Here is a 17,422-nt window from a genome sequence, read left to right as displayed (position 1 = left end):
CAAGCACACTCCTGTGATTTTGGCAGTTTTTCTTTATGAACTATTGGAATGAAGGCCTGGGTTTCATTGCTTCTTGACTAAGGGCTGCTGGCAATCCCTTGCCTCGTAAGATATCTCACAATATAAGACTGGATGAAATTGGTTCATCCAAAACAGGAAGAGCCAGAGAGAGCAAAGCAGGCTGGAAAGAAATCAGTCTCATAGCCTAATCTTGGAAGCAACATCTCATTGCTTTTGTGGTATTGTAAATCTTTCGTAGGTCAAGTCCATACCTAAGAGGAGGACATGAAACCCAGAAAGCAGAGGACTTTGGGAATTATATCAGTTTACATCCAATGAGGAGGTAGAAACTATGCACTGAGGTTTATAGGTTTATAGGAGAAAGTAATAAAGAGTTCTTAAACGAAGGAGTAACTACAAGGTAAGAGGAAATACCATGTAATACCCTGTAGCTTGGAGAGTACCTGAGGAAAGACAAATTTGGAAAGGGACTCTCCTAAGGCTGTCATCTCACTGGATAACATGTAGTTCACCCAGTGGTGGGAGAAGTTTGGTGGTTGATTCAGGCCATAATAGCTGGCAAACGGAAAGCTACTCTTCAAGTCTCAGATAAAAGGCAGCCAAAGAGGGAATTACCACTAGTGTGGACAGGAAACTTTTGGAAACTGGTGGGGATAGAAAGACTTCAGGCTACCAGTTTCCATGTTGAGAGCACTGTGGGAAAGTTATTGGCAGTCTAGGCCAAAGTTGCAATGTCAACCACATGTTCTAAATGCATGGTTAGGGAAGCCCTACACTGACATCCTTATATCCCCATAACTGACTGACTTTGCAGTTGCTGGAAACTAGGAATGCTCATCCAGTGCCCTTATCGTGGTGCTCACTGTGGAGGAGAGATAATTCAATTGATTGTTCTTTATTACAGAGCCTAAATTGAGAAGCCAGGTGTCAGTAGCTCACACCTGTAATCCTAGCTACTCAGGAGACTGAAATCTGAGGCTCGAGGTTCAAAGCCAGCCTGGGCAGGAAAGTCCATGAGACATCCCAATAAACCACCAGAAAAACAAACAAACAAAAAACAGAAGTGGCATTGTGGCTTAAGTGATAGAACACTAGCCTTGAGCTGAAGAGCTGAGGGACAGTGCCCAGTCCTAGAGTTCAAGCCCCCAACTGACAAAAAAAAAAAAAAAATGAATTGAGAGCTGAGGCAATAAATTCATCAAGACTTGTTTTAAAAGCTGCATGCTCTACCATATATCTACTATGGAGATTTAGTTCATTATGGAAACCTTCCTACCCATATGTTTCACAAGTGAATGCTACTATACATTTAGGGAGAAATAGTGCCAATATTTATAGTATTATTACTATATGACTATGTAGTAGATATATTTATGTATATAATGTATATTATATATAATATAACAAAGTCAAAAAATCAAAGTTGGTTTAGAATTTAAAGGTCAATTTGTGTAATTGACCCTATTTACATTATAAAGTTTATATTCTGTTGTTATAAAGTCTCTTAAAATTTAATGGAGCTCTAATCTGGCTTGGTAATAACAATGAACGATATCTTTAAAAAGAGAAGTGACTTTAGTTTTCTACATTTTGATAATATTGTTAATTATAATATTGTTGCCAAAATATTACTACTAAAGCTATGGAAGCAGACAAGTTTTCTGTTTTTCTCAGATGCTTGAAGAATGTGTGTGTGTGTGTGTGTGTGTGTGTGTGTGCGCACGCGCGCGTGTGCGTGTGTGTGTGTGTGCTAGTCCTGGGGCTTGAACTAGGGCCTGGGTGATTTTTTGATCAAGGCTATTGGTCTATCACTTGAGCCACAGCTCCACTTCTGACTTTTTGGTGGTTAACTGGAGATAAGAGTCTCATGGATTTTTCTGCCAAACTGGCTTCAAACTGTCACACTCAGATCTCAGCTAATTAGCTAGGATTACAGGCATGAGCCACTGGTACCTAGCTAAGAATCTATGTGCTGGGACTCTGGCTGAATTTAGGGTCTCCTTTAATTGGTTAAACTACTGAGTGGGAAGAAGGAGACTGGGAAAGTCACATGATTCAGGGGACTTGGGTTCAGGGCTCTTAATCCTGCCTAGTAATAGTCTCACACAGCTAAGAGGCCAAGCCTTCCACTCAGTGGAGTACAGAGCTATTTCTGCTCTGGCCCTTAGGTGATGGGGTTCATTCTCCAGAGAAGTCAGGGGTACTAACCTTCATACCCAGCATTGCCTGAGCATCTTGCTGCATGACTTTCTCTGTAGGTCCTTTATGTTAGCACCTCCTGACACCTTCATATCTCTTTGAGATAGTGATATAATGTCCTTCTTCAACTCTTGCCTGCCATACAGGAGTTGTCACTGGCACACCAAATCCTCACAGTGTTTGCAGGAAGCAGGAAACTACCCTGTGGCTATGTCTGCCACTCTATCCAGAGCTACCAAGCTTAGTCACCGTGGTTGTATCTACTTCTCCCCCTTTCCTCACCTATTTCTTTTTTCTGTCATATTTTCTATCTCTCCCAAGTTTCTTTCAGCTTTGTCACCTCTTGTGATTCCTGATACTCTTCATCTCTTTTAGAATATAGTCTCTCCTTTGTCACCTTAATTCTCCTTCATAAGTGAGAAATCTTCTAATCCACCATCTTGTCCCACTTCTTACTATCTTAAATCCTGATATCGGATCTTATTGACTAATTACAAATCTAACTTAAATAATCTCCAAAAGCCGATAGATCACTTTTGCCAAAGAATTCAAGTTTAGTCTGGATAACACAGGGAAACTATGTCATAAAAAAAGAAAATGCTGGGTGCTGTTGGCTCATACCAATAATCTTACTCAGGAGACTGAGATCTGAGAATCATGGTTCAAAATCAGCCCAGGCAGGTAAGTCCATAAGACTTATCTCCAATTAACCACCAAAAAGCTGTATGTAAGTGGCTCAAGTGGTAAGTTGCTAGCCTTGAACAAAAATGCTCATGAATAGCACCTAGGCCCTGAGTGCAAGCCCCAGTACTGGGGAGAGAGGAAGGAAGGAAGGAAGGAAGGAAGGAAGGAAGGAAGGAAGGGAGGGAGGGAGGGAGGGAGGGAGAGACACAACAACAAAAAAGAATCTAGGACCAGGAACTTTTGAGTTTTTACCTTGGAATACAGAAAAACGGCATTTATCTCTTTGCAATGCAAAAGGATCAGTTTAACTTCCAATTCATTTTTTTTCTAAACTCATCTATGCAATATTAATTTTTTTTCTTTTGTCAGTCAGGGGGCTTGAACTCAGGGCCTGGGCGCTGTCCCTGCGCTTTTTTGCTCATACTAGTGCTCTACCACTTTGAGCCACAGTGCCATTTCCAGTTTTCTGGTGGTTAATTGGAGGTAAGAGTTTCACAGACTTTTCTGCCTGGACTGGCTTTGACCTGTGATCCTCAGATCTCAGCCTCCTGAGTTGCTAGGATTACTGGTGTGAAACACCTGCACCTGGTTTAATTTTCTCTTGCTGCCATAATGAACACTGATTTGCTAACTTTAACTACATTACTTCACAGGGTCTGTAGGTCAGTAGTCTAAACACAGTCTGACTAAATGAGGATCTTAGAACTGAAGTAAAAGTGTTGTCAGGACTACTGTACATTCTTTTCTGGAGACTATGGGGAAGAATCTACTTTCACACTCATTCTTGTGAGAATTCACCTTCTTACAGGTTATCAGCATTATTATCTTTTGTTTATAAATTCTGTCCACATTCTTCTTTCACATGGCTCCCTTCATAATTCTAACCAGCAACCAACAATATCACCAATCCCTGGCATGCTTCAAATCTTTCTGATTTTTGCCAGTAACCAGTTAATGCTCTCTGTTTTCAAAGACTCATTTGATTACATTTGGCCCATTCAGATTATGTGTGTGTATATATATATATATATATATATATATATATATATATATATATACATATACATACATAAGTGCATATATACATATACACATTAAGTATATGTTTAGTATATATGGTTGTATATGTATTAGGTATTATATATATATAGTTACTTGGAGATTTACTTTCCTGCCCAGGCTGCCTTTGAACTGTGATCCTTATCTCAGCTTCCTGAGTAGCTAGGATCACAGATATGAGCCATCAGCATTCAGCTAATTTCTATATTTTAAGGCCTGTTGATTAGTAACCTTAAGTATATTTGCAAAATCCCTTTTGCCATTTGAACAGTTGGTTATCTGGTAACTTTGCGAAGGATCTGTGTCCACTGCCACCTAATAAAGCTAGTAACAGAAAACACTTTACTGACAAGCAAGCAAGCAAAGTTGGGAAATAACTTTCATCCCAAATTCCATTTGTCAGGCTCACAAGTAAAAAAGCTTATATGGGGCTTCTTGAGAAGTCTGATTTTAATCACAGCCAGGTGAGCTCAGGAATGGACATTAATTATTGAGTAGTCAATTATTTTCATGTGGTTCCCATAGTGTTCCAATATTCCTGGTTCCTGTAAACTTAAGGAAAGATTACTGATTAGGCCAGATGCCAGTGGCTCTTGCTTGTAATCCTAGTTACTCAGGAGGCTGAGGATCACAATTCAAAGCCAGATCATGCTGGAAAGTCTGTGAGTCTCTTTCTCTCCAAATAACCACCAGAAAACTGGAAGTGGTGCTGTGGCTTAAAGTGGTAGAGTGCTAGCCTTGAGCAGAAAAGCTCTGGGGCAGCACCCAAGCCCTGAGTTAAACCCCATGAATGACTGGAAAAAGAAAACCCACCAAAAAAACAAAAACAAAAACAAAGCAGATTGTAGGGCAGGTGACTGGTTTTCCCTTGTTCTTATTTTCAGGTCAGACTGACTTTATCAGTTAATTCTTTGGAGAATATGGTATCAGGAGTGAGGTGAAACAGATGTAGTGAAAAACAGACTTGCTTAAGGGCTAGGAACCAGTTAATCCAGTTAACCGATTCATTGCTTTCATCATATTCATAGTTCTAGGGAGTAGGGTGTGGAATTGTCTTGGGGACCATAATTATGCCTATTAGATTATCCGAGTGGAGGTTACACAGCAACCAATTGCCTGAAATTCTCAGGAGAGACAACCTGTAGAGAGGGATGAAGCTTTCTCAGCTGAGTTAGATGCAACTAATACGCAAAGTCAAGAATTCAACAACACTTGGCAACTTGGCGATGGTCATGGATAGGCTAAAAAGTAGTCTCTGCAGGTTACAGAAAATAAGGGGGATTTAAGTACTCTTTAAGGTTTTTTTGCTTACAGAAATCCCACCAGGTACACAGAAAAAGAGACTAAATAGCATAAGAAATATCAAGGTGCTGACCTGGAAAAAAAGGAATAGCAGCCATACAGAAGAGCAAGAAACTACCCAGATAAATGTCTGGAATCCCAACTAAGGAACAAAAGCCTTAATTTTATGTTGGTGGGTAGGTGGGACAATGTTTTTAGGGCACTAATGAAAACTCATGGTTGCTTGGAACAATAAAAAGAGTTTAAACATAAAAATATACTCCTAGGGTGTGATAGGGTTTTGCAGTGGGCCCACAATTACAGTAGAGGAACTGGAAAACCCATCAGACTACTCCTTCCTCTAAAACCAAGGACCACAATACACTTAAGACTAAACATTAATGAGAATAGAAACATAACCACACCCAACACCAAATATTTGGAACAAGAATAGAATATTCTTCAGATGGAAAATGAAAAGGAATGAAATGCGCAAGTAGACCCTCTAAGGCACAACATCTCAGAATCTAGGAGAATTTTTTTTCAGTGTAACAAATCTTTACCCTAGACACTGATAAACTATATTATATTTTGAAGGCTGTAGTGTACTGAGGGTAACCATAGCAACAAACTCCAAACTGAGCCCAACTCTCACTAGATTAAAGCAGTTTTTTTTTTTTTACTAAGTAGTAGGAAAGCCTGTTTCAGCCACAGAAACTATGTACCTCAGTTCTTGTAGTCCTATTAAGATGTCCATATTTCAACAATACAATTACAAGGTTAAACGTGCCTTTGCTCGCCTCTCATTTCTTACAAAAATAAAATAAAATAATCCAAAGACTGGAATTCAAACTTTATATGACACAGACATTGGCACAAACTGACAAAGAATTCAAAACAGCAGTGATAACATAGGAAATATGAAAGTGGAGCTATGGCTCAAGTGGTGTATTGGACCCCTCAACAAAGGCTCCACATTTGAAATCAGTTTATGTGGAACCAAATATCGTAAATATAGGATTGTGTTATTCATCCGGAATTTTCAGAGGTTAGCATCTTATAAAACCACGTGGAAGTTCTGTTAACTACTCATGCAAAACTATTAAATAGTAGCAGTTAATAGTTTTTTCAGTTGTCCTATCGATGTCCTTATCCTAGTATTTCCGGATTTCATACAGTGTTCTGTTTTCTGTCAAAAAGAGATTTGACTTCTGAAAAATAATAAGTTAAACAAATAGACTTATTAAACTAAGCTTTACATTTTTTTGCTTTAACTTCTGTACTTAAGTGGCTCTGTATTCTGTCAAACTAATGTCCCGGAGTCGTTTTCTGTTTTAACAGACCCCATATGACCTAGAACAAATAAAATATACATTTATAATGGGCCTAAATAAATCTTTTGGAATCCAAAGCAAAAAAGAAACCAGTGCAGAACACTGTCGGGACATTTTTGTCCCAACGTCGAACCCGTATTTTCCCTAGCGGAAGCAGGGCCTCATTGGTTGGCGTGCGCCCGCCATCACGCCGGAAGGCCGCGTCATTGGCCCGCGCGGTCGGGACTCCGGGATCTTTTCTCCCAGCGCTCAGGGCGGCCGCGCTCCTTTCTTCCTCTCAGTGGGAGCCCAAAGGGATCCGGACCGACCAAGGCGGGTAACTGCACCGGGGTCCGCTGTGTTTAGGCCCGGGTGGGTAGAAGGGTGGCTGGTGAATCCGGGCAACGCGGCCTTGTCTGTGGCCCTCCGTCTCCACGGTGTCCGCGACTTCCCCTGGACTAATTGTTTAACACTCCTAGGAGGTGCTCCACGGCTCTTCCGGGCTCCGCCCTAGCTCTCTGCTAGCCACGCCCCTCCGTTGGCCCCGCCTCAGCGTGCGTGCCTGCGCCTTGGCCGGCCCCACCTTCTAGCGTGCCACGCCCTCCCATGGGTCCCACTTTCCCGCGCGCACACCTCTCCTCGGCCCCGCCCCCTTCCTTTTCACCATCCTCAGCGGCCCCGCCTCTCGCCCCTCCTCACGCCTTACCTCCTTCTTGCTCTCTGTCCCCTTTGTGCCCCACTTGGTCCATCCTTGCCACCTCCATGTGCCTTTAGTTCGGCCTCTCCGTGGCTCCTGTTCCTTTTTCTTGGTTACCTTCGTCTTCTTTGCACCACGTTTCTCCAGTTTACCAGCCCGGGTTGCAGGACTCTGCTACCAATCCAGTCAGCATCCTACTGTAGGGGTTTGCCAAACTGCGCCGCGGAGGTTGTACTGAGCGTTGGAGATTCGGATTACTAGTTGTTAGAGTTCAAGAGTCACTTCGTAATGGAGTATATAACAGGTCCTGTGATGTCTTTGATGAAGGCAGTATGGTATTGGGATGCTTAGGGGAAAGAGGGTTCGCCTCTTCCCCATTCCATCTGGATCTTCAAAGAAGCCTGCAAACAATCCTCGAATGGCGCCTCTCTCCAAAATGTCTCTGACTATTCTGATACCTAAATCTTGCCCTGAGAAGAGTCCTTTAAACATTTGGTTATTATTAACACCTTGGCATCAACGTCTGCCTACAGTGATCACATATCTAATCTGTCATTGAGAGCAGTGTCTGACTTAGAATCAGCATACTCATTTTTTTTTTTTTTTTTTTGAGATAGGGTCTCACTATATAGTCCAGGCTATTCTCAAACTGGAATTCTGCCTCCACTTCCCAAGTGCTGGCCTGGTTAGCATTATAGTCTTCTTTTTTCTTTCAATACTAGGGATTGAATCCAGGGTGTTGAGATTATTTACCCCTAACCCATCATAATACTCTTGCTCGTTCCTTTTGATGATTCTTACCCAGTTTTTCAGTTAGATAGTAGTCTTGTTGGGAAAATTAAAAGCAAGCATAGATAAAACTCTAGTCAGCAGAGTAAGTTCCTCCTGGTCAGTGCACTGGTGCAAATGTAAATTACTTGGAAAACAATAGCTCATCTTTCAAGTTTCTGAAGTTAGTTATTCCTGGATCTTAGCAGCTTCACCATTTATTGGAAATCTTAGCCAAAAAAACTTTGACTTTTCATAAGAAGAGTAAGAGCCAGTACAGGTGGCTCATGCCTGTAATCCTAGCTACTCAGGAGGTTGAGAGCAGCCAGCCTGAGCAGACAAATCTGAGAGATTCTTGCCTCCAATTAACTACCAAAAAGCCGGAAGTGACTGACTAGACACCATGTTGAAAATGTACTATACAAACTTGTGGATGGGTACAGGAGGGAGAAACTAGGTGAGAGTGAGGGGAGGGGTAACATTATCCAGAAAGAAATGTGCTCTTTTTTGTTTTTTGTTTGGTCGTGGGGCTTGAACTCAATGCCTAGGCACTGTCCCTGAGTGCTTTTTGCTAATGGCTAGTGCTCTACCACTTTGAGCCACAGCTTCACTTCTGGTTTTCTGGTAATTAATTGGAGATAGAATCTCACAGACTTATCTTCCTGGGCTGGCTTTGAACCATGATCCTCAAATCTTGGCCTCCTGAGTAGTTAGGATTATAGGTATGAGCTAACAGCACCTGGCTTAAGAAGTGTAGTCTTGGACTGGGAAGGTGCTCAGTGGTAGAGCGCTTGCCTTGCATGCTTGAGGCCCTAGGTTCGATTCCTCAGCACCACATAAGCAGGAAAAAAAAAGCTGGAAGTGGCACTGTGGCTCAAGTGGTAGAGTGCTAGCCTTGAGCTGAAGAGCTGAGGGACAGTGCCCAGGCCCAGAGTTCAGGCCCCACGACCGGACCCTCCCTCCCCCCCCCAAAAAAAATGTAGTCTTTACTGGATTTATATAAGTGTATACCGGATTAACTGTAGCCCCTCTGTATATCATCTTTATAATAACAATAAGCTTTTTTTTTTTAAGCCAGAAGTAGAGGTGTGGCTTACGTGGTGCTGGAGCACCAGCCTTGTGAGGAAAAGCTGAGAAAGCATGAAGCCCTGAATTTAAGCTCCAGTCCCAACACACACACACACACACACACACACACACACACACACACACACACACACACACACACACACACACACACACACACACACACACACACACACACACACACACACACACACACACACACACACACACACACACACACACACACACACACACTATGAAAACACACATACACACACAGAGTATGATAAACCATCACACAGCGTCATGGGATTTGTTGAGAATCTACTTATGAAAACACTTAGGTTAATTTTAGCATATAGCCTATGTATTTAAGTCTGTAAAAAGCCTGATCTGATACATTGCCCCTTCTCTCAGGTACCATGACGACCCTGGATGACAAGTTGCTGGGGGAGAAGCTGCAGTACTACTATAGTACCAGTGAAGATGAGGACAGTGACCATGAAGACAAAGAAGGAGGTGGGGGTCCCCTGGCCAGTGGTTCCATGCCTCCAGAGGCTGAGATGGCAGGCGAAGGCATCTCAGTTAACACAGGTACTGGAAACCCTGAGCTCTGAGAACAGGCCTCAGAAATAGCACTTTATTATGTCTTCTGATCTCTTTTCTCTAAACACCTGCCTCGCTTCCAAAGGTAACTTAATGTTGTTACTTTATTGTGTATACTTCTTGCCTTTTCATTACACAGTGCAAATGTCAGTGCATAGCAGCAAAGCAATGAACAGACTGAGCTTGGATTGAGTTGTGTTTCTCAAGATTAATATTTGTTTGATATCCCATAAGTCATAGGTATATGTATATTCCTAGAAATTTATACTTTTGTTTTTATCTTTTTATTTTATTTTATTTTTTTATTGTGAAAATACTGTACAGAGGGGCTACAATTACATGGGCAAGATAATGAGTACATTTCTTATCAAGCATTGTAGCCTCCTTGTTTTTATCTTTTTGTTGTTGTTGTTGATCGTGGGGCTTGAACTCAGGGCCTGGGTACTGTTCCTGAGCTTTTTTTTGCTCAAGGCTAGTGCTCTACCACTTTGAGCTACACTGCAACTTCTGGTTTTCTGGTGGTTAATTGGAGAGGAGTCTCATAGACTTTTCTGTCTGGGCTGGCTTTAAACTGTGATCCTCAGATCTCAGCCTCCTAAGTGCTAGGATTACAGGTGTGAGTATGGCCTGTTTTTTTGTTTTGTTTTGTTTTGTTTTGTTTTGGTTGGTCATGGGACTTGAATTCTGGGCCTGGGTGCTGTCCCTGAAGTCTTCAGCTCAAGGCTAGCGCTCTACCACTTGAGCCACAGTGCCACTTCTGGCCTTTTCTGCTAATGTGGTGCTGAGGAATCAAACCCAGGGCCTCATGCATGCGAGGCAAGCACTCTACCACAGAGCCACCTTCCCATCCCCTGTTTTTATCTTTTTTAAAAAATTTCTTTTTGGCAGTTTTGGGGATTGAACCTAGGGCTCCACATGTGCTAACCTAGTGTTCTTTTTTTTTTGGCCAGTCCTGGGGATTGAACTCAGTATGGGTACTGTCCCTGAGCTTCTTTTGCTCAAGGCTAGCTCTATCACTTGAGCAGCAGCCCTACTTTGTTTTTTTCTGTTTATGTGGTACTGAGGAATCTAACCCAGGACTTCATGCATGCTAGGCAAGCACTCTACCACTGAGCCACACTCCCAGCCCCCTAGTACTATCTCACTGAGGTATATCCCAATCCACTTTTTAATATTGTAGGCGTGGCACCAATTTCTTTTCTTTTTTTTTGGTGCTGGTACTGGGGCTTGAACTCACAGCCTGTGCTCCCACTTGGCTTTCCTGATTGTGCAACATTTTGCTGGTTAATTGGAGATGGAGTCTTTGTATTTTTCTGCTGGCTTTGAACTGAGATCCTCCAGGTATCACTGTGGCTGTAATTTATAGCTTAACCAGCAATGTGATATTTTTCATTGTACTGTTGTATTATACTTTAAAATTTTTTTGCCATCCTGGATTATCATATTTTTACTTTTAGAGATGGGATATCATTGTGTTGCCTAGGTTGGTCTTGAACTCTTGGTCTTAACTCATCCTTCCTCAGCCTTCCTAATAACTAGGACTACTGGCATGTACTGCTGTGCCTGACTTGTTATTATTATATTATTTTTTTTATTGTCAAGGTGATATACAGAGGGGTTCCAGTTATATAAGTAAGTAATAAGTACATTTCTTGTCAAACTTGTTACCCCTCCCTCATTTTTCTCCTATTGTTATTATTTTTGATCTGGTATATTTGAAGCATCTCAATGCAGGAAATACAGAACAGCCTCATTTCTGCTAAGTGTTTCTTATTTTTCCTTTGAATAAATGAGTTATAATTTATGTAGCTAGTCTCCTAACCCTGAACATTAACTTGATGCTTTAATTATCACACACTGTACTGCAGTCCACCTCACTAAGTAGACCATGCTGCCCTGTGACAGAGTACACAGAAGCTTCATGTTAAGATCAAGAGAGTGATCCATCAGGGTAACATGAGTGGTCCACAGTTCCTTGTCCATTTGTGGTCATATCCATGTTCATCTTGCACAGGCCCAAAAGGTGTTATCAATGACTGGCGTCGCTTCAAGCAGTTGGAGACGGAGCAGAGGGAGGAACAGTGCCGGGAGATGGAGAGGCTAATCAAGAAGTTGTCCATGACCTGCAGGTCCCATCTGGATGAAGAGGAGGAGCAACAGAAACAAAAAGACCTCCAGGAGAAGATCAGTGGGAAGGTAATCAGCAGTACACAGGCTTGTCTTTGATGTTGCCCTGGCTGCTAGAACTGAGCTTAATGCTTTAGTAGACAAAGGAGATTTGGTTTGGCCTGTGAGAAACTGCAGTTCCAGTTAGATAGAGAGCCATATCAGACACACCAATATTTGATCTCAGGTCTGCTCTCAGTGATTGTGGAAAAACCTTTTCCTTTCTGAATCTGTTTTTTCATTGGCTAAATTATAGGTCAGTATTTCCCTATTACAGGGACTGGTCTGTTGAAAGTGCTGTTAGTTTTCTTTTATTGAAATCTTGTTTTAAGCCAGAAGTAACCTGAAGGAAGACACCTTTTTCATATCAAATGTGGTAATATTTATTTTCTGCAGTTTATAGATGAGAAACCAATACTTAACAGGGAAGTTGTAATGCATTCCATAAGCCTAGTTGGCTTAATTCAGATTTTCCTGCTCTTTCCATGATGTTGTTCCAATTTTTTTTGAAGCCATTTCATGAGGATTTATTCTGTGCAGACATTATGTTAGAAAGAATAGACATTGAAAGATATTTGGAACCAAGTGTCTGATGCTCCTTTACCTTCTCAGTATTATGAAAGGATTGTGTTACCCCTGTGCCCTCTGACCGTGGAAGAATGAACACACTGGAGTGCCTGAAAACCTCTTAGCTATGGTCTAAAACTAAAATACCAGCCAGGATTAGGGAGCAGATAAGAGCATTAAACAGAGAAGCGTTCATCTTGAACCAGGTGGATGATGATTTCTGGGCCTCAAACTCTGGCAAAGACAGTAACAAGTCAGATACTCTGGGAGGCCAGGATAGAGTGGAGGGCCATGTGATAGGAAGAAGACTGGTTATCAGTAAGGCTGCAAACTCATGATGATCTGCTTAATTATGACACAGTATAAGATGGTGTTCTTATCTCTTGCCCCTCACCAATGAAAAGGTTATAACAGAAGCATAGATGTCTTACTTCACCAGGACAGGAAAAGGAGGACTTACCTTTATTCTGTCACATAAATTGGGCCTACGGCAGGACACCTGCTACTCACATTTGCTTCTTTATGTTGAGGGGAGAGATCAGAATGGAGTAATAGTCATGTGAGTACCTGGGTCATGTGTGAGAAAGACTATCCCTCTTCAGCTGAGTTTCCTCAAACAGAAAGAAGTGGAAACTGCCTAAATCTCAGAAATGAGATATTAGTTGTTTGTGTATGTGTGCCAGTCCTGGAGCTTGCACTCAGAGCCTGGGTATTCTCCCTGAACTTTTGTGCCCAAGACTAGCTTTATACCACTAGAGCCACAACTCCCACTTCTGGCTTTTTGTCTGTTAATTGGAGATTTACAGACTTTCCTGCCTGGGCTGGCTTTGAACTGTAGTGCTCAGTTCTCAGCTTCCTGAATAGGATTATAAATGTGAACCACTGATTCCAAGCTAAAAATGAGACACTATATATTACTTTATAATACTATTTGGAAACACGGGGAAATGCCAACAAATTATTATTAACAATTAGCTAAGAGGCAAAAGTTGTATTACCCATGGCTACAACTCAACTATAAAAGCAAAACTATTCCACCATGTTGACTGGTAATAAGAAAAATAAAGCCAGGTATTGGGGTGCATGGGATTAGAGGTATCACCTGTAATTCAGGAAGATTGTGAGTTAGAGACCATCTGGGGTTACATAACAAGATCCAAGCCAGCCTGGGCTACATAACAAAGCTTGTCTCAGAAAAAATTAAATAAATTTTTAGAGAGTGCATGTAAGTATGTATGTGTGTGCAGGGCAGACATTATGAGTGTTCTTTTTGAAGTTCCTTAATGTCTTGTTGTTTTTCAACAAAAACAAAGCAGTGAACAAAATACCTTGTTAAAACTGACCAAAGGGGCTGGGAAGGTGGCTCAGTGGTAGAGTGCTTGCCTTGCACGCATGAGGCCTTGGGTTCAGTTCCTCAGCACCACATAAACAGAAAAGCCCGGAAGTGGCACTGTGACTCATGTGGTAGAGCAGTAGCCTTGGACTGAAGAGCTGAGGGACAGGGCCTAGGAGACAAAAAGAAAAAACAAACAAAAAAAACTGACCAAAAAGATCAATGGACTGATACTACCTGATGTTGCCTATTTAGATAGAGAGGCAATCTGATATTGTAAAAAGCCTGGGTTATTAAAGTCTAATTTATTTATTTATTTATTTTTTGGGTCTGGTCATGGGGCCTGAACTCTGGGCCTGGGCGCTGTCCCTCAGCTCTTCAGCTCAAGGCTAGCGCTCTACCACTTGAACCACAGCGCCACTTCTGGCTTTTTTCTTTTTGCTTATATGGTGCTGAGGAATCGAACCCAGGGCCTCAGGCATGCAAGGCAAGCACTCTACCACTGAGCCACCTTCCCAGCCCTAAAGTCTAATTTAAATCCTGGTCTTAGACTTACTATTCATATGAACTTGTGCAAATAATGTAAAATCTTGGGGCAACCCCCGCTCCCCTGTTGTGAAGCGGAGGATGTCAAAGTCCTTTGTCAATGGAAATATCATAAGAAATCTCCAGCTTGGCTGGAGATTAATCTCACTTGAGATTAAGTTTGGAGCCTGCTGGGCAATATTATGAGACCCTGCCTCCAAAATAAAAGAAAAAAAGGTAAAAGCAGTAATATAGTGCGTATGAAGATCTAGTGTGATGTCTCTGGTATTGAAAACACATCGTGTTTGTTGACATTTATCACGAGTGTCCACCTGCTGGTTCTCCTGCAGATGACTCTGAAGGAGCTTGCTATGATGAGTGAGGACCAGGATGATCAAGAGTTTCTGCAGCAGTACCGGAAGCAGAGGATGGAAGAGATGCGACAGCAATTTCATAAGGGGCCTCAGTTCAGGCGGGTTTTTGAGATCACCAGTGGAGAAGGGTTTTTGGACATAATTGATAAAGAACAGAAGAGCACTCTCATCCTGGTTCATATTTATGAGGATGGCATTCCAGGCACCGAAGCCATGAATGGTTGTATGATCTGCCTTGCCACGGAGTACCCGGCTGTCAAATTTTGCCGTGTGAAGAGCTCAGTTATTGGGGCCAGTAGTCGGTTCACCAGGAATGCCCTTCCTGCCCTGCTCATCTACAAGGGGGGTGAATTGATTGGCAATTTTGTTCGTGTTACTGACCAGCTGGGAGAGGATTTCTTTGCTGTGGACCTTGAAGCTTTTCTACAGGAGTTTGGATTACTCCCAGAAAAAGAAGTCTTGGTGCTGACGTCTCTGCGTAACTCTGCCACCTGCCACAGTGAGGACAGCGATCTGGAAATAGATTGAGCTGATAATCTGGTTGCATAGATTCCTTGTGGTTAGGCTGGAAGACACATGTCTATGTTTATTTTTGTTCCTTCCTGTATCTTCTGGCTTTCCAGCTGTTCTTTGTAGTCCCTTTATGATATAGAAAGCCAAGAAATTCCTAGATTAAATCCAAATGCTGATTCACCTTGCAGCTAGCAATAAAGTGACTTAGGATTATATAAACAGGAAGCTAGGCTTTTGAGCTGTTTACTTAAGATTCTCTGGCATGACATCTCTGTTGTTGTTTCCAGTCAATATTTACACAGGCAATGTCCTGCAAATTGTCTTTTAGTGACCTAGAGGTCTTTGCCAAGTCTGAGAGTAGAATTCCCTAGTTAGTGTGTTATGTGCAATGTAATCAATGTAATCAAATGATTCTAAGTTATATTTACTTGTAATCATACAAAGCAGTTACATCCCTTCCCCTGCCCCACAGATGCTCTTCTCTACCGGGGTCTGAGATGTAGCTCAGTGGCAAAGTACTTGCCTAGTGTGCACAAGGCCCTGAGTTGGAGGCAGATAACTAACGTTTACTACCCTGTCAGGACTGGTAACCTCTGCTTCTGGAGTCAGTGTCCTGCTCAGCGTTACGGCATATGTACCAGAGGATGATGGTCCTGCTGCTGGGAAACAGCATCTTTTTGACCCAGACATTGGAGCTGGAGTGCTCTGGAAAGCTTGTTGAAATAGGACTTTTCAATCCTACTTATAGCTATTATGTCTGTCTTGGTTATTTAATAAGTTAACTTTTTATTTAATGGATTTTTTTAAACTTCTTTTTTTGCATATTGGAAAAATAATTCGTATTCAGTAGGGGGAAATTGGCCAAAATACAGATGCCAAAATAACAAAATTAGAATAATCTCTAATCTTACCATCTAAACACTTACTAATATTTTGGTATATTTTTTACTAAGGTATTTTCTATGCATACATACAGACATTTTGTTTGTTTTTAAGCAAAGCATGGGATCATTCTGAACATACTGTTTTATAGTATGGCCAGCTAATATTATATCAGAATTTTTTTATATTATTAAATACTCTTCTATAGCATTTAAAAGTAGCCATATATTCCATTGCATAGACCTGCTGTACTTTGCTTTGTGGTTGTCTCAGAAAGATAACAAACTTGCTGGGCGCTGGTGGCTCACGCCTGTAATCCTAGCTACTGAGGAAGCTGAGATCTGAGGATCATGGTTTAAAGCCAGCCTGGGCAGAAAAGTCCGTGAGACTCTTATCTCCAATTAACCACTAGAAAACTGGAACTGGTGCTGTGGTGCTGTGTGGTAGAGCACTAGCCTTGAGCAGAAGAGCACAGGGATAGTGCCCAAGCCCAGAGTTCAAGCCCCATGACCGACAAAAAAAAAAAAAAAAAGACAACAAACTTTTTTTTATTACGGAAGTAATAGTTCATGGTAGAGCCATGTAATAAAAACTGTTAAGCTGAAAAGAGATTTTAAAAGCCATAATTCCACTAATCAAAATGAATCCTTGTATCACTTTTATAGCTATCTCTTTAGCCTTTTTTGTGTGTCTATTTATAGTAATGATTGTCATTGGAGGGTTTTTTTTTTCCATATGTAAAATGTATGTCCTAGGATTGGGAAAATGTAATCTGGAATTAAACATTAGCTTTAAAATGTATGGCTTTGGTTTTCTTGGCTGTTCAGAAATCCACTAACTAGAAAAGAATCTTGAAAATACCTGGCTATGTTTAATTAACAAAAAGAGTGCATTTTTTTTTCTGACTAGGGAAGTTTATTGCAGGAAGTGTGGAAAGTACAGAAAACAAGTAGATTTGGAGACCACCATTGTCGATCTTCTAGTTGTGGGGTGGGAGAATCCTTACCTGCTGTCGATAGGAACTCAAAGTAGTCCAGTCACTGTGGAAATCAGCGTGGAGAGTCCTCAGAAAAACTAAAAACAGAACTACCATGTGATCCAGTGATACTACTCGTGGGTATATAACTAAAGGCTACAGCTGTCTGTACACCCATGTTTTTTGCAGCTCTAGTCATAATATCCAAGCCATGGAACCACCCTAGGTTCCATTCAGAAGGTGAATGGATCAAGGTATAAAGAAGAAATGAAATTACAGAGAATGGATAGAATTGGAGACATTAAATAAAACAAGCCAGACAGAAAAAAAGCAAGTATCATATTTCTCTTACACATGGAATCAAGAGAAACAAAAAAAGGAAGGAGGAAGGAA

At 41.5% G+C, this 17,422-nt stretch overlaps 1 protein-coding gene across 2 annotated transcripts; it reads left to right on the top strand.

Annotated features, from left to right (window-relative positions):
* Positions 1–6,780: 6,780 nt before the first annotated feature.
* Pdcl (phosducin like) lies at positions 6,781–16,850 on the top strand. Of its 2 annotated transcripts, none has more exons than XM_070013124.1 (4): positions 6,781–6,890; positions 9,505–9,681; positions 11,708–11,889; positions 14,635–16,850. In XM_070013124.1, exons 2-4 carry the CDS (start codon positions 9,510–9,512, stop codon positions 15,184–15,186), a joined length of 906 nt encoding a protein of 301 aa, XP_069869225.1. In that variant the 5' UTR covers positions 6,781–6,890; positions 9,505–9,509; the 3' UTR covers positions 15,187–16,850. The 2 variants fall into 2 exon arrangements, with proteins under 2 accessions (XP_069869225.1, XP_069869216.1); XM_070013115.1 differs by having other exon boundaries at positions 6,782–6,894.
* Positions 16,851–17,422: the final 572 nt, after the last annotated feature.

This window comes from Dipodomys merriami, unplaced genomic scaffold (genome assembly GCF_024711535.1).
Source record: "Dipodomys merriami isolate MVZ:Mamm:240054 unplaced genomic scaffold, mDipMer1.0.p SCAF_11, whole genome shotgun sequence".
In the NCBI taxonomy this organism is placed as follows: Eukaryota; Metazoa; Chordata; class Mammalia; order Rodentia; family Heteromyidae; genus Dipodomys; species Dipodomys merriami.
Note: the sequence above shows the minus strand (reverse complement) of the source record. Positions and strands in the feature narration are given on the sequence as shown.

Excerpts from the sequence above, each read along its gene's own strand:
- Pdcl (XM_070013124.1), top strand. The coding sequence starts at position 9,510 with ATGACGACCCTGGATGACAAGTTGCTGGGGGAGAAGCTGCAGTACTAC. Across the intron at positions 9,682-11,707 it reads AGGCATCTCAGTTAACACAG|GCCCAAAAGGTGTTATCAAT; the intron begins GTACTGGAAACC and ends CATCTTGCACAG. Across the intron at positions 11,890-14,634 it reads AGGAGAAGATCAGTGGGAAG|ATGACTCTGAAGGAGCTTGC; the intron begins GTAATCAGCAGT and ends GTTCTCCTGCAG.